Here is a 26,517-nt window from a genome sequence, read left to right as displayed (position 1 = left end):
CCAGCCCTGTGGCATCATCATGGCATCATGGCACGACATCTGTCTTGTCTGTCAGTCTGTCTCTCTGTCTGATCTGCGTGTCTGTCTCTCTGTCCCTTCGTCAGACCGATATATTGGCCATTAATTGACTTCTTTGAAGTATGCAGCCGATGTGTACCGATTTAAAGGTGGAAAACTAATACATCTACAAGCTCACAACTTTTTTCAAATAAGAATTGATTTAGCACATTTAGAAAAACATATTGTTCAAAACATCGGTAACTGTTGGTCTAGGACTGTCCAGAATTGGGATTGGCATCAGACCCAAAAATATGGTATTGGTCGGGCTCTTTTCCACACCTGTACAAAGATGACAGCGCCATCACACTGGCGGAAGTCATGGTACTCTGCTTTGCTCATTTTCCGACTGTATGGATTATAGGACATAGAGTTATTGGGTTTTGAGGGTTTTGTGGTAGAGTCTGTTATTAAGGAATGGTTTTCTAGGCAATGTGGTGAGGGACTTTTCCCAAAGTTAGTGATTTAGAGTCCTTATTCTTGGCAGTGGACTGACCCACTGGGAAAATGTGATTGCTGGGATTAACTGTGGTTCATAGTGGCCTTGAAGATACAATCTGGAAATTATTTCTAAATCTAAATTTTGGTTTTATTCACAAATGCTCTTGTAGAGTTTGACGTGTAGATGGGAAATAAGCTTATTGGAACTTTCTTAACCCATTATAACTGAAGGTACTGAAACGTCTCTATTACTCCAGGGTTTACAAGCAGTTGGTTTTTTAAACAAACCTTTTACAGCCTCAATATACCAGTAAATTTACTTCAAGTAAACATGCTGTCAATTCTTGGATCAAAAGGTCAGGCAGTGAATTTAAGAGAGAGGAAAAAGTCCAAGACTTAAGTCCAGCAAGTAATGAAAACAGTCAGTTATAGGGAACAGTGTTTCAACAGGAAGGTAGCACTGTAGTTATTGATCAGACATCAATTAACATGATGGCTACTCATTATGCAGGTTTTAGGCCTACAGTGTGCCTTCTCTATTGTGTTTTTTTTTTTGTGGCTTTTAATTTTTCACACAGTATCCCTAGTTGTCGCTACATTCTAGGTAACACATCCTTGCACATTTGAACATTCTTTGTAGGTTAACTTTCATTCTGTAGGTGCATTAGTGACCGGGTGCTACCACCAGGTGGTGACATGTGCAAGTGTAAAGTCTTAATTAAGATAATGGAAATGGACAACAGAGACCAGTGGTTTGCAGTGACTGTGTGTGTGTGTGTGTGTGTGTGTGTGTGTGTGTGTGTGTGTGTGTGTGTGTGTGTGTGTGTGTGTGTGTGTGTGTGTGTGTGTGTGTGTGTGTGTGTGTGTGTGTGTGTGTGTGTGTGTGTGTGAGCACATGCGTGGTGTAATATAACCTCACAGTAAGTAACGTTCTCTCCCAAGTGTGGGCTGAGATTCTCTCAGTGTCCCTCTTTTTCCAGCCGTGTAGTGAGTGAAGTCACCGAGCTGAGGGGCTGAGCGAGGTGAGTGGGGGGGGGGGGGGGGTAGAGGTGAGGGGTGGGGGTGGAGAAGGGTATAGGGTGGGGTTGAGGGACTGGAGTTTGGAGGCAGGAGGGTGGTTCACTGCCAGCCATTTGTTTGTGTTCATGGCTGCGGCCAACACTCTGCTCTGCTTTAAATGCCTGGTGTTATGAGGAAGCGTACTTCCCACAGCATCTGTCCTCTTCCTCCTAAAGGCAGGATTTAACCACCATATTATCACCCTGACTATGAGGGAAGGGGCTGTTTTGGACTATGAAACTGATCAGTTTTAATAAGAGGATGATTCCTTACTACAGAATTGTACACAACCATTTCTAGGTAGACTACATTTTAAAATATTGTCTTTGAATTATTTTTGTTTAACCACTTAAGCCCTATATAGACTTGTACGATATACTTCTCATCATTTGACAGTGTCGAGCAAAAATGGCCGATCAACATGATCACAATCACAACATCGTGTTGTGAGCTTGTAGATCTGCTATTTTCAAGAAACTTATTTTGCCATGCCTAAAATAAGGATGCCAGGATGAAAGTGGTTATTATTATCTGGGAACGTCTGCTGATAACAAATACTTATTATCAGCAAAAAAAAGGAAAAACATTTTTATATTCATTTACACACCATGGTCAGTAGTGATGAGCGGGCCGACCCGTAACCCGCGGGACCCACGGGTCAACCCGCGGCGCGGGTGGGTCGAGTCAGGATTTCAGAGGCAATTATGCAGGCTGCGGGTGAGCGTGTCAGCCGCTCTCACGGGCAAAAAAATAAATAAATCACATGCTCTTGTTTTGTATATTCCTAATAAGAATAAGAATAATAACAATAAAACAGTTTGAATACACTTGGGGTGTATACTTGAAGATTATTTAACCTTCATGATTTTACAGAAATCGCGGGTCGCGGGGCGGGTTGAGCCATAGATTTATATATGGGTTCGCGGGGCGGGTTGAGGCGGGTTGGGTTCCGTCGCGGGGCGGGTCATGAAAAAACCCGACCCGCTCATCACTAATGGTCAGTACACAACCACAGTCAACTGTTCTATACGCTGCTCAGCTCCACTGGAGCAGTTAGGTGACAAGTCACTTTTACTACAACACCTCCACAGTAGCTGTGTGGGTTGAGACCTGTGAGTATCACCAACCTTACAATGTTGGTGTATTTTCTTGGACACTTACCCTACACTGCCAATTTGTGCTAAACTCCTTTGTGTAAATGTAACGCAAGAGAGTGTACAAATGTGCTGGTTCCATTTTTAAACTCTCTGAGTTACAAATGGATAAAATAACACTGTAGATTTTACAGTGTTGTTGTTCATTGGTTCCTTAACAGCTGATGACCACGTTGTCAATGAGAACTAAAGACCTGAATGAGAATACCTATTTGATCACAACAACAACAAAAAAAAACAGCCAGAACAAACTGATTTCATCCTCATGAAAATTCTCATGTCTGCTGGTATTAGTAATCCCACTATGAAAACACAGACATTTCTTTACTCTTAATTTAATAGAGTTTTTCTCCTCTGCCCCTTGCTCCGCACCTGTTTTAAGAGGAGCTTTCTTCCTCTAGACGTTGTTATTTTTCATTTACTTGTGCCCCCAGGTTTTTCAATCACATCCATTACTAACCAAACAAATAAGTTCCGGGCCTATGCCGCAGACACAAATATAGACATGAGTTATGAGATTTAGAGAAGCCGGGAAAAGCTCGGGACGGTAATGTACAACATCTGTGCTGGACAGCACGCACACAACCGGAGCATCCCACTGCAAAGGTCCTTGTCTGCCGTCTCATGCACGTGCACGCACGCACGCACGCACACAGGCACGCACACACACAGGCACACACTCACACGCTCACTCACACACACACACATGCCCACGCACGCACACACACGCACACACACGCACGCACGCGCAAACACACGCACACACACACACCTCTGTCCATGGACGTGTCTCAAGAGGAAACGGAACAAGGGTGAGGGAATTTGTGGTGGGAGGGGAAATAAAACGATCATTATTAACTGTTTAAGTGCTGAATGTTATGATTTATGGAGTCGGAGCGGGGCCAGCTGAGGTGTCACGCTGGATTTCTAAGAGCATCTGTCTTACCGTTTTGGCAGTTTGTTGTGGCCTGGGTTCACATGTTCGCCTTGCTCCTGACATCCCATTCCCCTCCTGAAGACCCTTTGCTCAAAGTACAGTACATCTCTGATCACTCTCCTCTCCTCTCCTCTCCTCCCCTCCCTTCTCCTCTCTCCTCCCCTTTTCCCCTTTAACCATCTATGCTGTCCGCACATCTGCTTTGCATTGAGGCCCCGCATCTCGGAAGACTTGAACACATTAAACGCTGGCACAAGCACAGTCTCACTCCAGCACTTAACACGGCGCTTAGGTGACTTAAAAGGGAGAGGCGAGAATTATAGAAAATGAAGTGTCACCGAAATAAAAAATCGCCCGAGATTACCACCAATTACACTTAATAATACTGCAAGGGCCATCTGCTGCTCAGATGCGAGAGTCCTATTGTCCACAGAGATGGGGAGAGAGAGAGAGAGAGAGAGAGAGAGAGAGAGGGGGCAGTGAAAGAGAGAGATGGGACATAGAGAGACAGAGAGGTTGGGCAAGACAGAAAGAGAAGATGAAAGCAGGTAGACAGGTGGAGAGAGATGGGTAAACAGAGCCACATTGAAACAGAGAATGTGTAATGTAGAATAAGAGAGAAAGAAGGGCAAAAGAAATGCAAACTAGAAAAATGTGCTCCCCGGAGCACAGGTCTCCGCAAGGCCAAGTCAATCTTAGCCAATCAGGATGAAATATGAAATATCGGACAGGTCCGTCTTGATGACATGACTGTAGAGATAATGTGTACCGTTTTGCGTGATGAGTTATAGCAAAACATTTGTTTTGCAAAAATCGGCCTCCTGGTGGCACTATAACAAGCCAATGTGAAGTTTCACGGCAATCGGACCCTGCGTTCATGATTTAAGGCATTTTGTCCAAAACGAGCCACTCCTGCATGTCAATCTTAGCCAATCAGGATGGAATACTGTATGAAAAATCTGACAGATCCGTCTTGATCACATGACTATAGAGATAATGTGTACCGATTTGTGTGATGTTTGGACAAAATCTGTAGGAGTAATGTATAAAACATTGTTTTGCAAAAATCTGCCTTCTGGTGGCGCTATAATAGGCCAATGTGAAAAGGGTGGCATTTCTTCCTCGGCCTGGTGGGAATGTGCGTACGACGTTTCACGGCAATCGGACGCTACGTTCATGATTTGAGGCATTTTGTTCAAAACGAGCTCATGCAAAATTCAGATGACATAGACGGACACACGGACGGACGGACAGGGGCGAAAACATAGTGTCCACCACGCCTTCAGCCTGGCGGAGACAATGAAGACAAGAAAAAGCGCAAGAGAGGGAGAGAGCAAACAGGGCAGAAAGTCACTGAGAGAGACAGAGACATCGACGCTCAACTATGCAATGATGTGGTTTGATCGTTGCAATACTATATGGACTGGAATGCTTTGTATGGTAATGCAGTCATAACTGCGTATCTTGGGATAATAGCTGTGTTGTTTCCAAGGAGGTTAAGTTCTCCTAGATTGGAGACATATGTCTGCTTAGCTTTATTAGTCATTTATTAGTCACTGAGATCAGGAAGGGCAGTTTTTTAGCCAAGGCACAACACTATTGAACTTGAACGCCACTCTGATCATCAGCCCCTCAGGGCCGCATGAATAGGTGTACAATTACATTTTGCTGCAATTGCAACCAAACTGCCTATGACTGAACCACCACACACACACACACACACCCTTCCCACTTTGAAATTCATCCAATATGTGAATTGTGTTCAACAATCAAATTAATCACCGGCAGGGTGACCGCAGAGTTCTGTTAACGAGTGAGTCGCACCCTAATTATCCTAATTATAAAGGCTCTGTCCATTAATTTGTTCCGTTTCTGTCTATTGTCTTACTCTGCGAAAAGAACAGAAATCTCCTACAGTTACCTCAGATGTATTAATCAGCGAGTGGAAAGGATTGAAAATCACTTTCCACCGGTGGTTATGATGCATCTGATATTCTTTACGTGCCATATACTATTTGTGTTCCCCTGCGGCTCTCTACGAAGAAGGAAGCATGACAAATGGATGACATCAGAACAGTTCAGAACAGTACAACGTATTTGGAGGGGAGTGATTGGAACCTCCTTTCTCCCTCCGTGACAGAGCCAAGAAATAATCACACGTGTCCCTACAATAAGTTCTCCAGCGACCACGCGTATCCCTTTTTTTAATAATTACACCCCTTGCTTGAAGCAATAGTTTATGTACTCATGTGCAACAGAGCATAGTGCTCCCCTTTTAATCTTACCCCATCTCCAACCCTGTGCAGCCCCACCACCCACCCTCCCCCGCCCCTACATATCTTCAGTGAGCTCCTCCGTTTAGCCTCACTTAAGTGACGCTGATTGAACAGAACATACCACTTCAGATAGAAAAGGGGGGGGGGGCGGAGACAATAGCCATGTAATGGCAATCATTGCCACTTTTAGATGTTCGGGGCTGGATTGTATCATTAGGTACCATGTTATCATTCAATGGTGCATTTTGTAATTTTTCTTGTCATGGGTGATGGCGTGTAAAGAGGGGACATTACAATAGGGCCCTTCTTTGTGTGTTGTGCATTTGTGGACGTTAATGCTGACATCAGTGGTTTGCATGTGAGGATGATCCAACACATCTGTACTGTACATGTGTCTGTATTGAACAGAATGCCTGCCTCGGGTGCTTCTGGCACCGGCATGTCTCTCTTTTTTTCTCTCTCTCTCTCTCTCTCTCTCTCTCTCTCTCTCGCACGCACGCACGCACGCACGCACACACACACGCGCACACACACACACACACACACACACACACACACACACACACACACACACACACACACACACACACACACACACACACACACACACACACACACACACACACACACACACACTGTACCGTCTCTCTCCTCTCTCTTCTTTTTCTATCTTTCTCAACCTCACTCTGTATTCCTCCCTCTCTCTCTCCCTCTCTCCAACTCTGATCTCAAGCCCTTAGAGTGTCATGCCTAATTGTGCCTGAACACTTAACAAGTGTGTGTCTCTGAACAGCGTCCATCTCCTTCTGTCCTGAGGTGGTGGTTGGTTTCTTTGAATTGGACACAGTACTGCGCTGTGTTACCAAAACTGACTCTATCTGTGGGGATGTGGAGTGCAGCAGTGTAAATCCTGTTTTTGTTTTAAATCAAATTGATCAAATGTTTTACCTTTAACTGAATTACATTTTATTGTGAGATAATAAATTTGAATGTATTTTGCACAGAAATGTTGCAATGTACTTTGCAACAAGAGCCCACATTGTCAAGTGGTTTCAGTTTTAAAACTCATTAGAGCACTCAGAAAGTTCTGTTAACTATTTTACACTTGCTGTACCTACAGATTGAGGAAGATGATTAGGTTAATACTACAACAGATATTCATTTACGAAAGAGGCAGCCGTTGTTTCCCCCTTGGGGTCAAACATCTGAAGTTCCTCCTCATTCATCAAGTACAGTTCGTATCCAGAGACGATGGAATGTTAAGTATGAAGTCTACTATGAACACACAGCTGCCTTGCTCAACAGACCACCCATGGACCGTCCATATCAGGCTGGTTTGGCTCACACGCACGCACACGCGCACATGCACACATGCACACACACACACACACACACACACACACACACACACACACACACACACACACACACACACACACACACACACACACGGTAACGCACATGCATACTGTACCTGCACCTACACTCTCTCCTCTTTCCCTCCCTCCCTCTTTCTCTCTCTCTCTCTCTCTCCCTCTCTCTCTCTCCCTCCCCCTGGCTTCTATACCTCCTGATCAATCGGGGCCTTAACACACAATGAAATATTCAACGCTGAATTACCATGGCACATTCAATATAAACTGAATTTACCATTGGGTTGTGTCCAAGCCGCCATATGTGGAGAAGTCTGTTTCTGTCTCCCCGGCCAGAGCATGACTGATTCTGTTAATGTTGCAAAGCTCTAAATCACTGGAGCGCTAACATTGTACAGCATGCTGATCGAGGACTTTGACATCTAAAGCCCAAACCAGAGACACCTCTGACCTCTCTGTCCGTTTGTGTCCAAGTTCAATTGCTTATTTCCATAGAAACATATATACTGGTACATACATACAGTATATGAGGCATACATACATGCAGAGACATACTTACATACATACATACAGGACAGTACATACTGTACATGTGAGTCAATATGTACTGGAAATCAAATGTCTTCAGCCAAGCAACAAAATAAATCCTCTGAAACAACACAAGGAAAATGGAAATGTCCATCTGTGGATCTACCGTATAAGTGCATCTCTGTGCAGATTCACTGAAGCACATTGTGTTGCATTTTAATAAACAAAACATGCTTTTCAGTTTAGTTTATTGGACAATTTAAAAGACATGAATCAGGTTGTGCTTGTTCAAGAAAAGACCCGCTACCGGCCCCTAGAGGCTGTGCTGCTCATTACATCAAACAGTGGTTTGAACCGACTGACCGTGTCATCCTTAGAGAGCTGCTCTCTCACTTGCAGCAGGACAAGACATTGTCACGGGTGAAACACAATAAAGTATTATTTCCACTGTGGTCCTTGCAGCTGTATAAATGTTTGATCTGAATTGACTTTTATACAAACAGAAGACTAAAAAGGGCTGGTTGGAGGGTTCAGCCGCTTCTTTTGATATTCTTGCATTCAAGTCAACACTCTGTTAAGTTTATATAAAAGTTTATTTGACAACACCTTTCCACAGGAGGCTCTAAAAAGAAAACAACAATTGTACAATTAAGGCAAACTTTTATAGCCTGGAAACCAGACGAATCTGCCATGTGTAATAAAATAAAAAAAAACCTCTGCAGATTAGTCTGGCCCCGATCGGTTGTGATTGGATTTCGCTGCCCCCGAAGTTGTGGGGCACCAATCAGTTTATCACCAGAGGCATTTCTTTTAATCCTTGGAAATGTGGGTTTCCACACAGAGATTCCAGACCAATATCTACGCAGTGATATTAGTCTGGCCCATGCCAGGCTAAAACCTTTATGTACTGCCTGGGATTCGAACCCAGGTCTCCCGCTTGAGAGACCTCCTATCACTCATCCAAGATGCAATCCCCTGCTTGGCCAGGGAGATATTGCACAACCTTCAACCACTGCAGATATACTAGTTATATTATGTTAACATACTCATACAGATTAGTTCAAATTGAATTAGAATAACTTGCAGATTGCAGATTTAATTTACTGGACCTTACGGGTCCATTTGGGTCCATTTGTGCACACTCAAAAGTTACAAATGGATTATGGATAAAATAACACTGATGCTTTTAACTCTCCACCTCATCTCGCACCAGGCTCTGCAGAAGTGTGAGTCCATTAGAACTGATACCAGCTGTGGATGCTTTGGGAAAGACATAAAAAAACACACAAAGGTCTGATGCTTCTGCCCTGTTTAACAATCGCTGGCAGTGGTGGAGGTATTCACATAAAGGCTTCCAAATGAATCTTGCTGGGAAACAATGGTCGTATTTCAATCTCTATAAACAGAGCAAATAGTAGGCAGGTAATCAGTGCTCCAGGTTTTGTCTCTGTGTGTGTGTGTGTGTGTGTGTGTGTGTGTGTGTGTGTGTGTGTGTGTGTGTGTGTGTGTGTGTGTGTGTGTGTGTGTGTGTGTGTGTGTGTGTGTGTGTGTGTGTGTGTGTGTGTGTGTGTGTGTGTGTGTGTGTGTGTGTGTGTGTGCGTGCGTGTGTTTTGACTGATTTGCGTGGCGTCCTTTCACTGGCGACCATCCACCTACGTATTTCGAAACGGGGCAATCTGCTTTGCTGAGAGAGCATTGTCTTTTATTTGGGGCTAGATTTACTAGATGTCCTGGTGCAGGCCTGCACTTTATGGTGATGGTGATCTGTTTTGTGTGTGTGTGTGTGTGTGTGTGTGTGTGTGTGTGTGTGTGTGTGTGTGTGTTTCCCAAGCATGTTTATTTCTGGGGACAGTTAAGGCATAACTCAGAAAATCTGTTCCTCTGCTTCATGGTGTTGACTGCTCATCTGTGTGTGTGTGTGTGTGTGTGGGTGTGGGTGTGGGTGTGTGTGTGTGTGTTTTGTGTGATTCTGTGTGCGTGCATGTGAATGGTTGAGGCTTAATTAAGAGACTTTACTCATCTCTATCCCAACTTTATCCCAACTGTATCCTGTTGTCACTATTGACCATCCTGTTCAGATTACACCATTTGCGGCAAGGAACACTTGGCTTTGCGTCCGTGGGGGCCTTGAGGATTTTTGTACACAAATCCTGTTGGATACAATCGCTCTGTGGGGACGCTTTGCCAACGAGCCACGAAAACAACAACAACAACAACACAAACTCTGAACAATCCAGGACTCTATAAACAAAATTATTTGTATGCCTTGAAAACAGACCAATGACATCTTACCTTCTGTTTATGTGTTTGAGTGAAACCAGCATGGCTTTTATAGCCATGCTGCCTGCACCACTGTTTGGTTTGCTTACAATACCTCACCTCTCTCTATTCCCCTGCATTCTGAACCTGGATGAAATTTGTACATCTGCCCCAGGATGGATATGTGAAAATAATATTCCAGTTACTCTGGTTAATATGGAACAATTAACTTCTCTCCTCTCCTCTCTTCTCCTCTTCTCTTCTCGACTCAAATTGTCTTCTCTAGTGTAGACTTTTATTTATTCAAAGCCTTGTATTACTTCCCTCTCTCTGTATGTTCTATGTTTACAGGTCCTCTGCACAATCCAAATCATTGTAACCATCATAACTTTCATCTGACTCCCCTCGATCTTTGGCAAACATTTGACCCAATATAGCCTCATCTTGTTTACTGCTACCCTTTGCTTCTATATCCTTTCCATTCCTAATCCTGTATCCATTTTGCACTATGTCACAGACGGGGGTGTTTGGGTGACTGTCTTAATAAAAGCTCATAGGGTGTGATAACATTGTCAATAACATCGTTAGGAGCAAATTGAATTTGAGAAATTGAGTTAGGGAAGTTGGAAGAGGGGACGTGTGGCCTCCTACACATGAGTGAGAGGGGATATCGTCTTACCCATTGGAACCATTTTGTTTGGCCTGCTTTGACAATTCAGCGTTACATTTTGGGCCATATTCTTGAGGCAGAAATATGGTTTAGATTGAATTTCTGGGCATGAATTTGCTGTAGTATTCCTTTAAAAATGTAATCAAAATGCCTCTGTTTTTTTTTTACGAGAGTAGTACATAAGAAATGAAATATGTTGCAGCATATAAATTAAATGAGTAAATGAATAAAATCAGTTTGAAATTAAAAAGCCATGGTTATAGTCCATTACGCACACAATTCCCTCATAAAACTGGTCATTTATATAAAAGAGAACATTAATCTGCGCTAACCACTTCACCCTATTTTATACTTTGTCGAATGACAGTCTCCCGCAAAAATTGTGATGTACAAGCTTGCAACGTGTCACTTTGCAACGCATTGTGAGTGTGTAGAAACTCACTGAACATTTGAATGTGAGCTTGAAGAGGCTATCTTTGAAAATGTTTGGAAATGTTGAAAGATTAAAAAAAAAAAAAAAAAAAAAACGCCTTTAATGACATGCCCAAAATAGGGAAGCCAGGTTGATCATTCACCCACGACGATACTCGCAACATCATAATGTTTCATGTTTAATGATGATAAATGAATCCCTCACCTCAAACCAGTGTGCTTTCCCACAGAGCAACATCACTTGCATCACTCAGTGTTGTTAGCCCAACAGCTCACCAAAGCGCATCTTCTGCCGTATATCATCACATACGACAGTACACGGTCCCTTCTGCCAGCGAGTATTCCTTGAGCGTTCATTACCTACTGTAATAGAATTTCAACATGTCACTGATGGAACGGTCTCTGCTGTTGAACTATTGGAGTTCTCGTGGCTGACAGTACTCCCGGGGCTGTCAATATCTCTGTGAATCTGATCTACGCCTGCCAAGCTTTTTTAGCTTGAGATTGACTTTGGTTCAGTGCTCTGTTAACTAAAACAATGTCCCAGTGAGTACAACATGTCAAGTGATAAATTAGCCATGTGTTTTTGTGCGGCAAAATAGCCTCATATCTGTCTACTTAAAGTACATCATAAATTGATTGCGAGCATCTGCGGAGGAGCTTGTTTAACCATGTGAGTCCATTACCGTGACACTTTCCCACCCCCACTGTTTTCACAGTGAACGGCGCTTACTGCTTGGAGAAGGACAGTGCCAGTGACTTGGGCGGTAGTGATGGTACCCTGATGCGCTGTGGGCAGAGCTTGGTACTGCCAGCGGGGGGTCAGCCAGCCGAGTCTTACAACCACACCCTCCACTGTGAGAGACCCACACAGGACCTACATCTTCAGGATGGATCTCACCAAGACACAAGGTAATTGCCATCTGCGACGGCAACCTTGTTTGCTGTACATACTGTATGCGTTTATATTATCTGTCGTTTCCTTTTGATGATGCATGATTCATGATATCTGAAACAAAATGTGATGTTTACAGTCCTGCTGTGGTTCAGATGGCAAATGTTTGTAATCAAGAATGTTTCACCAAATCTTATAAAACATATTGAATTATCTTGACTCACATGTTGACGACAAAAGTTCTATGCAATCTTATAAAAAAAGAATTACAGAGTATAACATTTTAATTATAGTAATTAAACTCATCTGCAGAACAGTCTTCGAGAGTGCATCTTATTGGATTTGCAGGTCATAAAAAGAGTGCAGCGAGCAACCCTATCCGGTCTCAATAATTTGCGGTTTCACCTCTAACCCCCCCTCTCTTCCGGTTCTCAAACCCTATCCTCAGTCACCCAATACTACTGGACTCACACTCCATTCTTTAGACCTGTGGTTCTCAAACTTTTTAATTTCAAGGACATAACTCTGAGAGTTTACAAATGTGTCCACTCTCAGAGTGACAGACCTGTAAGGGTCCATTTGGAACCCCTTTAAGGAACCCAGAGGCACTTCAAATAGACTACCCAAAATAAGACACTGGAGCACTCATTAAGTCTGTATCTTTCTCAGTCAAGCTGAGCCAGTCAACCCGCTTGACTCTGAGGAAGATGATTGTTGAAACATCTGTCTATCACCCCTGCAATAAATGTCCAGACTTAAGTGGTTATGGTGTGATCCAGTGTCTTATACAGTAGGTAATCTATTTGATAATCCCAGGTAAAAAGCTTTTGCTTATACAGCTGTCCTTCACTGTTGAGCACCATAACCCTTATACTCAAAACATGGCTGTAGTGTATATTACTAAGATTTGGGATTTAGTTAACCACTTTCAACCTGGTGTCCCTATTTTGGGCACATCAAAAATAAGTGGTTAATTGACAACTATGACAAAGTGCGATAGTGGCTTTCTACGTTCCTAGCTAACGTTTGCCCACTGGTGTGTCTGTCCCCAGCATGGCTGGGACAAGGGACAAAGCTGATTCCTTCATGGGACAGTCCAGAGAAAAAGAGGGCCCTTCTCACATCACTCAGGGGCTTTGGACAAAATCCATAATGAGCCAACTGACAGGGATGATTATGTAGGAGATCACAGCGACGCATGGAGAAATCCGACCCGGGTCCCCCATTCAGCAGGGCAAAGATTCCCACCATAATACTCCCCCCCTTCACAGGCTGCCATTATACCACCAAAAACAGGTGATTCCCTGTTTATTCCCCGATGTTGGGTTGGGTTTAACCCTTTTGTGTCTTCAAAGACCCTGTCAGACGGACAGCCAGTGGCCTCCCGATCTCTCTGTAGCCATGCCCTCTTCCTCCGCCCCCTCACTCTATTCTTAGTTATAAATGGCCATTCATGGCTTTTCCTCTGGCAGATGGGGCTCATTTAATTTATTTATGAAATCCTCATTGGCAGACATTGCCTGGTCATAAGTCAGTAACATCTGTATATGGGACGGTTTGGACGGTGTGTTCAGCTCAGTTCCTAATTCAGAGACGTACCGTAGCTAAAATGCTATTAGTTCTGTTGGCTGGCTGGAGGAGGTGGGTAGATGTGGGGGTTGTGAGAAGGATGAGCTGGCCTCTATCTATCAACAGCCAGTCAGCTAATAGCGCTCATATTCCCCTCAGTGTCGCCCTAATCGCATAGCACTCAGATCCCCCCCCCCCCCCATCTCTGTGTATTTTCTCCCCCTCCGCAGGTCCTCCTCTGCTTTCCAGAGGTCCCTCCCGGTCGCCTCTCCCAACCCGGGCTGCGGCAGCTCCAACGGGGTCAGATCCACGCTCCCTTATCCCGTCAAACAGGAGACCTCCATGGGCTACAAGATCTCCGCCTCGTCCACGGGGCCAGGGGTCTCTGGCACGCCCCAGGCCGGATTTCACAACTGTCGCGTGGGTATGGGGGTGAGGGCGGGGTTGAGGAGGGGGGATATGGTGGACGGTCCGCACATTAGCAACAGCGGCGACTGCGTGGTGAGCGGCTTAGGCAGAGCCGCTGTGTCAGGGGACGCGCCGTACCCGTTTAATAATGAAGATGGCTCCTCCCCGCTGGCTTTGTCCCCCACCGCCGGTACCCGTCATTCAGCGCGGCATCTCAGCGCCAGCAGCCTGAAGAGACTCTGCCTGTCCCTGGCCTCGCACTCCACCTCCGCCACCGGCACCGCCAGCGCTGACATCGTGCTCGCGGCCTCCCCGTCGGCGGCCGGCGCTGCCTCGGAGGGGATCGATATCAGCGCCATCATCTGCTCCTCCTCCCCCAGTCAGATGTCGATGGTGGCCTGCGTCAACGGGCTCCGCACCAACCCCTCGCCTCCCAGCCATAGCAGCAACGCCGGCTTTTCGCCCTCTTCCTCCTCCTCCTCCTCCTCCTGTTCTACTTCTCCACCCTCCGCAGCCACCTGCTCCTCCTCCATTTCCCGGGGAGCCCCCCTCAACCCCCCGCCTCACGGAAGCCCCCAGCGGACTGCGCTACAGGAGAGCTGTCATCTGCCCTCACCTGCCACCTGCCTGTTGTCGCTCTCCTCCTCCGCCTGCTCCTCCTCCTCCTCCTCGTCCTCGTCTGTGTCATCGTTGGAGCCGGAGCAGGGCCGGGGGCCGTGCGAGGAGCAGGGCTCCATGCAGCAGGGGCCCGGGCCCGGAGGAGCAGCCGGTGGAGGAGGAGGAGGCTCGGAGGGTCTGGGGGTGCTGATGAGCGGGACCCTGATGTCTGGAGGGATGGGGGTGGGATCCGGGGCCCTGCTGGATGGGGGCCAGAGAGCAGTGGCCGCCCTAAAACAGGAGCCCCTGGACGACTTTTCCCCCAGTGAAGATGAGCTCTTTCAGCACCACTATCATTACCACCATCACCCCCACCACTTAAGCGGGCGGAGCGGGCACCTCCGTCACCCTCACCACCAGGCCCCCCCACGGCCCGCCATGCCTCCGCCCTACCACCTGCATCAGTATCTGGGGCCCACCCAGGGGGGCCTGCTGCAGCTCCAGAGTCAGCCAACAGGGCCAGCATCCTCCTCCTCTCTGGGACTCAAACCCTCCTCCGTGGGCTCTGCCGGGTCCCACGCGGCCCCCGAACGAGATGAGGTCGGAGGGGGAGTGCTGGCCGACAAGCCGGTGACAGTGTGCCGCTGGATCGACTGCAGCGCCGCGTACGAGCAACAGGAGGAGCTGGTGAGGCACATCGAGAAGGTCCACATCGACCAGCGCAAAGGAGAGGACTTCACCTGCTTCTGGGCGGGCTGCATACGGCGCTATAAGCCCTTCAACGCCCGCTACAAGCTGCTCATCCACATGAGGGTCCATTCTGGAGAGAAACCCAACAAGTGCATGGTGAGTCAACCTACTGTAATGCTCAAGCTTCAACCAACCAACCCAGGCCAAAACCCAAATGTTCCTACAGTAGCAAAATCCTGTGTGCGAGTGTTGAGAGTGAAAAAGGGTGAATTTTTACACTCTCAAAGTTAAACTAACACTTAGAATGTTGCTTTGTTCACAGCCCCTTAGCCACATAACTCTTTGGTTGTTGTTGCGGTCACCGGGGATTATTAGCAATAACTCATGCAAAATCCAGGCCAAACATTTTTAGAAAATGTGTGTGTTTTCATCTTGGATGTAAATTGGCAGCGAATAATTCATATTTATTTAATTAAATTCTTATTTTTTATGTGGCTCAAATTGTTACCCATAAATACAACCTGGGCATTCTCTGTCAAATGAAGACGCTTTTTTTGCGAAATGAGACATTTTCCATTAGATTTGACTAAATTCCCCTCAAGATGATTTTTCCTCAATAAGAGGGGTCACCCCATGTCCAAAAACCAGACTTGCTTCACTGCTGATTACTTTTCAGCATGAATTTGTACATTGTTTTGTTTGAGAAACAGATATGTTTGCAATTCATGTATTTGCAGCCGAATTCTTTTTTCCACTGAAGATGTGGGGCTGTGCTATGGCTCGTGGGCTACCTTGTCACTACATAAATAGATCTGTGGTTGTATTCTTTACAGGTAAAGCTCCAATTCCACAAGTCAACACACTAATCAATGTCAAGCTGTCATTCGCCGGCATCCCTTAGCAAATGGAAAAAGCCCTCCAACCTCAAGAATGATTTAGTCCAAATACACAATTAGTCCACAATTTGTGTAGGGTGAAGCCATGTTTATTTTCACGAGCGCTGTGTTTTTTAAGAAGGGGATTCAGATCTTGAAAAGCCAACACATCTGGTTAACATAACTAAACAATGCCTACACTTGATCCCTTTAAATGGGAGCTTTAAATGTTTAGCTGTCCCACAAGTATTAAGTGAATTGGCTTTTATATCCAAACCAAACACGGGGAGAAAAGTAGTAGTCTGGGAGAAGGCGAGCCACGGAGGGATGGTCGGCAACAATTTCTAGTCTTGCTCAATTCATGGTTTCGCCCAAAGCCCCCGTCAGAAGTGGTCTTCTTCATGTTCGGGAATCCGTCCAAATTGTAATTATTGAAACACTTGAGTCTGCAATATTTCTGTAGCACCTGTTTTATTTCAAGTATATACTTTTTCTCTCTCTCTCTCTGATGATGTCCAGGCCTTGTTTATTTTCTAAATAATTTTGTATAATAGTGGCTTGTAAAATTAGCTGAGGTGAGAGAATTACAAAAGGCAATAGAAAGTCACACTTTAAGGTAATTTATGTGGTGTTGAATATGGCAACTTGTGCTGATCCTGATGCTAGCCATAATGCCTGATTTATACTTGGTTTTGCACTGTGTCGCACACCAGAATGGCAGATCACAACACGTTGCTCGCTGCAACGTGTTGTGAGCTTGGAGATCTGCTATTTTTGGTATGCGACACCCATGCGCAACTAAGTATGAATCAGGCTTTAGAGCCTCTGAGGTGAGCGTTGATTGCATCTGAAAAAGACACACACACCGACACACTCCACTGTTGTTGCTATTCTCTCTGCCTTTCCTCACACCGAAGTGTTATTCCTCATGCTACCCTGGCTCAGTATAAACGAAGAAATTTGGAAGTAATTTGCTGCGCTGTATGTAATCCAACTGTTAGTTCTACTATTGCAGTGTGCGTTGCACATGTACAGTATAAAACAGTTTTATTCGTCTTTCATTTTTGTGTGTGTGTGTGTGTGTGTGTGTGTGTGTGTTTGTTCGTTTGTCGAGTGGTGAAGGCGTGCCTCGAGTGAGCGTTGATGTCACACTTGGGTGACACACATGGAAAGGACGGCAAGCAGACTGAGTGAATGTTTATATGTACAACTGTGTGTGTGTACATACAGTATAGGGGTGTGTATAAATGTAACACTGTGAAGGTGTGTGTGTGTGTGTGTGTGTGTGTGTGTGTGTGTGTGTGTGTGTGTGTGTGTGTGTGTGTGTGTGTGTGTGTGTGTGTGTGTGTGTGTGTGTGTGTGTGTAGGGAGATGTTTCACAGATGTGGATTCTAGAACAATTTGGCTTCAGTGCGGACAAGGTACTGGACTCTGTCTCGGGACGCACGCCTGTTAACTACAAGGTACTGGACTCTGTCTCGGGACGTGCGCCTGTTAACTCCAAACTAAAACACACACACACACACACACACACACACACACACACACACACACACACACACACACAACACACAGTCAGCCACACGCGTGCATTCGTACTCACACAAAGATACAGTACATCCCTGCATACATAGGCCTCTGCAATATTAGACAATTAAACACCCTACATACTGTATGTGCTGTGCATACCCACAGGGATATACTGTACTTAAACACATATACATACGCGCACACACAGAGACACAAAAATGTGCACAAACATACGTGTGGCCACTCATGCAAATGTGCGTACACATGTACATGTACACACACACACACACACACACACACACACACACACACACACACACACACACACACACACACACACACACACACACACACCAGTGTGAAAATTGGTCCACACAATAGGAAGTATTGATTCTCTGTATAGTGTATAGTAGGGTGGACTGTTACACTCTCACTTCTCTGACAGAGCATAAACAGAAACGTGAAATGTTTTTGAGCCTGAGTCCACAGGTCTAATCAGTAGGGATAGGATGTGTGTTGATTTGGGAATTCAACAGATAAACTTGGAGGCATAGAGAAAATAAACACATGTTCTGCATGTGTGTGTGTGTGTGTGTGTGTGTGTGTGTGTGTGTGTGTGTGTGTGTGTGTGTGTGTGTGTGTGTGTGTGTGTGTGTGTGTGTGTGTGTGTGTGTGTGTGTGTGTGTAGCCTTGTGTGTATGTGAGTTTATAATAAGTGCTGCATACCTAGTGTGATGACAGGAATGCTTTGTGTGTGTGTGTGTGTGTGTGTGTGTGTGTGTGTGTGTGTGTGTGTTTGTGTGCACGTGCGTGCGTGCGTGTGTTTGTGAGTGTGTGTAGACATGAGCATGCATTTGTGCGTGTATGTACGCATGTGTGCGTACAGTTTGTGCACATGTGTGCATGTGTGTTCACTCTGTACACCAGCTCAAGTCCTTGTTTAGCCTGTCTTTGCCTGTCATTCCTTCTGGCCTCTCCAGTGGTACTTGTTGTGTCCGCTGCGCTCATGCAATACACAAAGGCATTTAAGAATTCCAGCAATTCCTATAGAGGAAACAGATGAGACATTTTGATTTAGGACCAAATGCTCCAGAAAAATCCGGGGCTTAATCCCTTTATTAGCTTTCCAGCGGCAGATTCCAGTGGGCGCTCATGAGGCGAGGCTCCCCTCAACATCCAAGCATAACACTCCCTGCTCTCCCCCTCTCCTCTCACAGCTGCACAGCATTTGATTCATGCCGCGTCTTGGCAAGAAAAAGTCATTATCAACAACGCATGAGTCGTACACCGACCCCTGCGTCTGTCACCGTCCGTACCTAGCTAATATTTTAACGGATCCCCACATAAAAAGATGTATATAAAAAAAAAAAGAAATGCCAGCAGACCTCAGTCTGTAAACGGCTGAGTTCGAGGCACTTTAAGAGCACTGTAAAGTTTTAGAAGGTACTTTTCATGCCCCCTCCCCTCGCTAATTAAGACAAGCCCTGGGCTGTTGTGTATAGGGCAGGCGGGCGGGCAGGCAGGGAAACAACGGCCGAAAAGGAAACAACATAATCTCCCTGCAATATCCTGTTGTGTTTCATGCTTAATTCGGCATGTTGTTTCAGTTTATTGCATTTTTTTCTCTTGTCTGCATAAATATTAAAATATATCTAGCGAGAGCAGCCCTGACAGAGTCCCGAGGCCTTGATATCTTACTAGATTCTCTGAGACGTGGCCCTGAGAATTTGAAGTGTCTGAATGTTGGGCTGTTGTCCCTGAAGGTCAAATAAATATCCAACTAAACCGTGGAATGCCTCTGTGGAAAGAGAGCATTTAGATGCACCTCAGGCAGGAATACACTGCTAATTCAAGCTTTCTGTTAAATCAAGTCACATCACTTATGTATAAAGCACATATAAACAGAACAGAAGTTGACAAAAGTCAACTTGAGGAAATATGTTCTTGCTTTTTGCAATGCTTCAGGTTTAAGCTTTCACAAGGTATTTTTCATTGTTTTGTTTTTTATTATTAAAGTATATATATTGATCTGAAAATATTTCAAGAAAGATATAGTATACCAAAAGATTGCTAAGGTTAAATACATTATATTCAGTGCAATTGTAATTTCAGCATCAAGAGTTTTAATATGCAGGTAAGGCTGCAATTGTTTCTGTGTTTGGCTTAAAGAATGAAACCATTATACATTAGTTCCCCCTAATAACTTCTTAGGGTCGATGTATGATACAATCATGTTTTTCAAACTTAGAAATATGATATTTGCTTTTTTTGCGTAAAGTTAGTTGATTTATTTAGCTTTGGAGGAGTCTTTGTGATGCGTTTGAAAGATAGTTTAAAAACTAGGAGCAGGTTCATCCACAAAGAAGGGAGTTGAACCTTAGTGTCAACCAATAGTGAGAACCCAGGGCGAGAATGAGAGAGCCACCCACACATTGCTTAATGATAAAACACACCCTGCATTACCTGTTTAATGGAACTCTGTCCACACACGCACGCACACACACACCACACTTGCACCCGCACCACACTTGCACCCGCTCAAACCACTTGCTGAAGGAAAGTTGGATGTCGAGACCTGCTGGAAAAAAGCGTAGATCATGGAATTTCCTCTTTTTTCACTGGTGTGAAACCAGCAAACATATATATTTAGATTTATTAGACTGATTTTTGGAAGAGAGTGGTGAAATCCCTCTGCAGCAGACATTGAGACATGGAGCACGGTGGCGGTGCCAAGATGGCGTGTGTTTTCGGGGGTAAATGGAGTCTTTTGTGAGCAATCAGCTCAGATGCAGGAGATGAAACAGGGAGTGCCATTAGCTAATTAAAACTGAGGTTCAGCGCATGACCCGACTTTTCCTCTGAATGCCACCTGAAACCGGAGCTGTCTGGTCGCTGGGCGCAGGCGGCGAGTGACGTTGATATTAATGTGTTTGTACCTGTCCCGTACTAAGTCTCTTACGCTGACTCTGGCCCCTGTCTGGATGGCTTAGCTGCCACGACATCTCAGCTTGCTTGGTGGTTCTGTGGCTTTATGGTGTCGGCAGCTACCACCCTCACCTTTGGTGAAGACCTATGAGGTTGAGCTCCCATACCAATGCCAGATTTTTGGGTCCGATTCAGATTTTGGAGAGTCTTTGCCCACCAATTATCAATGTTTTGACTGATATTTTGTCGAAAAGTGCAAATGGTTCTAATCTTTTCGAAAAACTTAGATTTTTATTAAAGTTTATATACGAGAATATTTAACTTATAAGCAAACAAATAAATAACACTAAACACAAATAACCTTTTGATAGATAAATAAATTAAGTGTATATACTGTATTGAACTTCGATATAGGAAAAGAACATTTAATTTAAATGATATAATAAACAAGCAAATGAGTAAATATAAATACACACAAACTGAACTTTATTTAACCACTTAAGTCTTACTGAACATTTTTCAAAAATTCTACAACTTACAATGCATTGCACTTTTGATCATTTTTTAATCATCGCCTAATGACATGCCTAAGCTATGGACACCAGGTTGAAAGTGGTTAAAACACATTGGCTGCATAATTCTCGATACCGCTGTCGTCCAAAAAGTCAAATAATGGCTGATATATCGACCAGGCTCTAATCCTTATGGCTGGACATGGCCAGCTACATGAGGAGGATTCACATTATGCATATTACATGCAGCCACACAAGCACACACTCACATGTACACATGTGTGCATGTTTGATTATACCCTTGAATTGCCAACGTAAAACTGTGCTCTGGTTCCTAGAACAGGTTAATGAAATAGGTTCACACACAAAACCATCCTTTTTCAGTACAGACTGACAGGGTGTGCGTGCCTGTGTACGTCTTTCTTATGCAATGTTTTTATGGCGTGGCTCTGCAAAAGGCTAGCTGTCTATGACGTGTGGCTCTCCCTGGAGCTAATCTCACAAATCTCGCTGGACCGATCAGAGCTAGACTTTGTATGTAGGCTGCCAGTAGGAAGTACTGCCACTTAAAAAAAATCACATTATGTTTTATGCTATTTGAAATATTTTACTTTAATTAATTTTAAAGTCAACGAGGCTGTGATTGCGCTGAAACTTGAAATTTGGAGTCATATGTCATTGAAACGTCATAGATGACGGATGTCACAGGCTGGTCACATGATGTGTGAGATCCACATTGGAGCAAAGTCTGAGATCTACTGTACAGTACATTGGAGACATTTCTATGTGGATCCTGAGATCCACATAATTCCCAATTTTTTTAAAGCAAAAGTGCTTTATTAATTTTGTAATTTTTTTGTGTGCAACCCTAATTACAGACTTTAACTTTAGATTATGCAAAAAAGAAGGGATTCTATGACGTGTGGGATTGGTCTTCTTCTCTCAGTACAGCTTATGTAGACATACAGTACACACATACTGTACACGCAAGTAGACAGACACACAAGCACATACGGTGTATGGGTAGAAACCCTCTGCTGTAGCTGCATAGGACAAGGTCTACATGGCTCATTTAAACTGGAGTAATCAGAGTCAATAAGGGAGAAATGGTACTGATTCAGCATGTCGCGACTAACTGCATGATTAAGAAATGCAGTACCTAAGCTCTGTTAAACTGGCAAAAAAAAATCCCAATCAGAGCCTAAATTGGATACTGTCAGGGTCAAACCATCTGCATTTTAACTGAAGGTCCACCGGTGCCTCCGCTCTTCACTGAACAATTTACATAATTAACGCCGTCAGTCATTCCTCAGTCTGATGAGTTCATCAGGTAGCCTGATTGTTTGATTTCTCGAACAAACCCGTAATCTCGTCCTGCGGTTATCTCCTGGCCTCCTGTCAGTTTCAATGTGCCACTCAGCCATACGGCCGTCATGCTAACAGTAAGGCAACGCTGTCCATATGTGATATTAGTATGATGAAACCGCTGGCAGAGAGGCTCTGAGACTGATGTTTTGGCACCGGAATGAAAGCCCTGGAAATAGATGGATCTTGCTTGTTTTCCTTGTCGAGTGGGCCAGGCCAACTTCTTGTCAGGCCGTAAAAGTTTTCCAGTCAATCTTTTACAGTAATGCGATCCAGTTCTCTCAACACACTCGGGCACGCACACACACACACACACACACACACACACACACACACACACACACACACACACACACACACACACACACACACGCACACACGCGCACACAATCACTATCACACAATCACTATCACACACACAATCACACGCACACATGCACGCACTACACACACACACACACACACACATGCACACGTGCGCACACACACATGACGCACACACACACACACGCACACACATACACAACCTTTCTCTCTCCCTCATCATGTCTTGCTTTCTCCCTGTCTCTTTCTCTTGGATCTGGTGTTGGTAAAGTTTTGATACATGCACCACTTACCAACACAACCACAACAAGCTATATGCCTCAACACTCTCTGTATAGCCAGCCACCTCTCTTTAACCATTTAAACCATATATATATTTAATTGACACCCCTTCCCCCCAGGGTCTATACTTGGTACCCACCTTTTTCCCCTCTACACCAAGAGAGAGGGAGAGGAAGACTTGGGCAGCTTGTGAGCTTGTAGATCAAAATATTTTGCCAAATGTTCGCCTATTTTTGCAGAATGTTCGTCTTTGACTTTCCCAGAATTGGGAGGCTAGGGTGGCTACTATTGTGGATGGACCCAATAAAATTAAGCTGATGAAAACAGAACAGCTACTAAAAGCTACCTCGCCTTTAAATGCGTAACTAGGTATCAAAGCGTGGAGGATCTACTACATGTGATGTTCCCTAATTGCATTTGTCTGGAATGCAATATTTTGAGTTTGCAATTTCCTTAATATTTAATCACGCTCCGGTATCGGAAACCTGAGGAACCTGGGGGCTGTGACCGGCTATACATTGCACAAAGATTGTGTCATAATTGTGTCCCATCCAAAAGCTTAATCAGTTTAACCTCTCCAGTGAGCCAGATCGGTTTACTTAATACATGGGAGGGATGAGGTTGGGGCTGTGCATGCGTTGTGGGCCTCCATCACGTTCAGGGGCTATCGCATGGAAGTGGACCCAGTTTTGGGGAGCAGAGAGGGAGGGGGAGTGATCAACTTGCACGTTGGAATCTCTGTCCGAGGTCATGGGCCTGTTACAGTATGAGCGAGAATCCTCCCTGTTGCACTCTAAAATGCTCCCAGGTTGTCAGTCTTTAACGCGCTTTCTGGCTAGTGTGCTGTCACGGATCACGTGGAACACGGAGGCGTAGGTTAACTATTTCTCTGCATACAGTCTGACAGATAATTATACAGCAAAAACATCTTTGTGGCCTTTCACAAAGTAAACTCAAACAGAACCTTTCTGGTTCGAGGTGAGCTTCCCCTGCCAGTTGGACACGTTAAAACACAGGACTCACCGTTGTACCCAGACACAATTTGCGCCTCAGCAGCCACTCCGCAAACACACCCGCCGAACCGCAGCGTGTGAGAGTGTATGAGCGTATCTGTATGTGTGAAAAGACGTCAATCTTTCAGCGCAACCAGGTGGGGTTTTGAGGTATTGATGTAGTCTGCAAGCAGACATCACACAGAACGGAGCCCAGAGCAACATCTGCCCCCGGCCTCCATGCCATCTCCCAACAAACAAGCAAAACAAGAGGGACATTTACACGGCTCCAGACCATGTCTGCCTCAGGGCCAGACCACAACCCTGGAACTACAGTATCCCTCCACCCAGCCCTTCCCACACCAAACTACGTTAGACTTAGGGCTAATGTATGTGGGCAAGTGAGCCGCTACTGTACAACATAAACACTAAGAGAAAGTATGGATAAATTATGTAATGAAAGATATGTTTACATTTAGTGTGTCATGTTTAAATTTTGCACTGCGCCGTTCCGCGGTTAGCATGCCGGGTTTAATTTGAACCTTTTCAGAATGATTGTGAAGGCCCAGGAGAAAGAGAGCCAGACCAGGACGGCAATCAAATCCAAAGTGATGTCATCCCAAGAAACGATGGTTTGTCCAGAATTCGTTGTGAAGTGTGATGCCTGATGTGGTATGCACTGAACGCGCACTTCAGAGCGTTTGTTTTGGAGCGTTAGCAGACTTTGCAGTCCTCAAAATGTGTTTTGCAGCTGGGATCCAGCGCACCAATTAGTGCTTTGAATGGTTGGACGCCGCTTCCCTGTTTGCTGCTTGTTGCAAGCCTGGTTGTCCGTCCATCTATGCTGCGCTGTCAAGGCTGCACTTCACTGTTCCTGCCAGCCTCCTGCTTTCAGATGCAAACCACTGAGAGAGAGAGAGTGAGAGACTGAGACAGGGAGAGGAAAAGAGATGAATACTTAATATACATAATTTATACTTTATCATACGCCGTGCTGAAAGTTGCTGAGAAGGGAGAGAGAGAGAATCTCTGCCAATCTCTGCCATCTAAAGTCTGAAATGTCCCGGGCATCAGTGTCCTGAAATGTCCTCTCATTGTGATGTGTCCTCTCAGTGGGACATTTCAGGACGTTGATGCCCAGGATGTTTCAATTTTTTACTGCCCTGCTTTAATATGATCCCTCATACAACACAGTAAAATCACCACACAATGGAGGATCTGATATTTAAGAGCAGATTTACATTCCCCCCATAGTGTTTTACACCCCAATGATCACTAACCGTCTCCAGAAAGACTTCTCTCTCTTTCTTTCTCTGTCTCTATCTCCATCTTGATCTCTCTCCTTTGCTCTCTCTCTCTCTCTCACTCTCGCTCTCTCTCGCTCTCTCTCTCTCTCTCTCTCTCTCTCTCTCTCTCTCTCGCTCTCTCTCTCTCTCTTCAGCAGTTCACTTTCAAACATCTGTTTTGCGTTCAATCTGTTCAGCTTTGGAATTAGTTTAACATCGATGTAAAAAGGGTTTATGCTGGGCTTAGAACCACAGTTGTTTAGTTTCTGTGGAGAATTACAGCATAAAGTTAGAGCAGGTTCTTTTTATTCTTCCGTCTTACCCCCACACCACCCCACGGCCCCCTCTCCCCTTGGCCTGTCCGTAGCACAGACTTCTCAGACTGTCACGTACAGACTGTCATTTAGATTTCACCGCTTCCTTTTCGGAGACAAAACCCGACCGAAATCAGTATCACTGATGTGCCAATTCTGGAGGATTCAAGCCAAGAAATTTAGATTAGGTCATGCACAATTTAAAGTACAGCCGAGGCGAATGGATATTGTGTATGAGAAAAATCCAGTATCATACCGTAGCCTGCAGTCTCACTAGCAATTTGTGCAAAGGCAGTAAGTGCCAGGCTTCGACTCATATTACGGCTAACATAAACAAGTGTCTGATGAGAAATTTCAAGGAAAATATTCCATAAATATGAAAATGTTTACCGTGGAATACCAGCAGACACTGGAACCTCACAATTTTTGCCCTTGGCAGGTTGCTTTTGTCCAGCGTAATTGCACAGGAATGAGGTGTTTTTGCACTCAAACGAATGTTTTCCTATAGGGGCACGCGGGCAGAGACACACATTAGTAGTGAGAAGGGACTGACATTATTGAATGTGAACAGTGAACCACTCAGTGAAATGTGGTTTTGCATTGATTTATTGAAACGTAAATGTGGAATGATGTGCAAAAGTGTATGCACGGGTTGATAGGCCCATGCCTTGATAAGGACTGACACATTGGATGACTGGCACAGTCTGATCTATTGCAACCAGCCATATACCCATAACTGGAAACTGGACCCTCAAACCCACAGAGAG

The 26,517-nt window shown here is 44.8% G+C and overlaps 1 protein-coding gene across 1 annotated transcript in view; it reads left to right on the top strand.

Annotated features, from left to right (window-relative positions):
* glis1b (GLIS family zinc finger 1b) overlaps positions 1 to 26,517 on the top strand; it is a 100,518-nt gene that overhangs the window by 27,875 nt on the left and 46,126 nt on the right. The window contains exons 3-4 of the mRNA XM_084066028.1: positions 11,906 to 12,098; positions 13,881 to 15,501. Of these exons, the coding sequence (XP_083922154.1) occupies positions 11,906 to 12,098; positions 13,881 to 15,501 (1,814 nt within the window). The remainder of the gene's footprint in view (positions 1 to 11,905; positions 12,099 to 13,880; positions 15,502 to 26,517) is intronic.

The sequence above is a fragment of the Gymnoscopelus microlampas genome, assembly GCF_963454915.1.
Source record: "Gymnoscopelus microlampas genome assembly, chromosome: 9".
Lineage (NCBI taxonomy): Eukaryota > Metazoa > Chordata > Actinopteri > Myctophiformes > Myctophidae > Gymnoscopelus > Gymnoscopelus microlampas.
The sequence above is the reverse complement of the archived record's forward strand: the minus strand, read 5'-3'. Positions and strand labels throughout refer to the sequence as shown.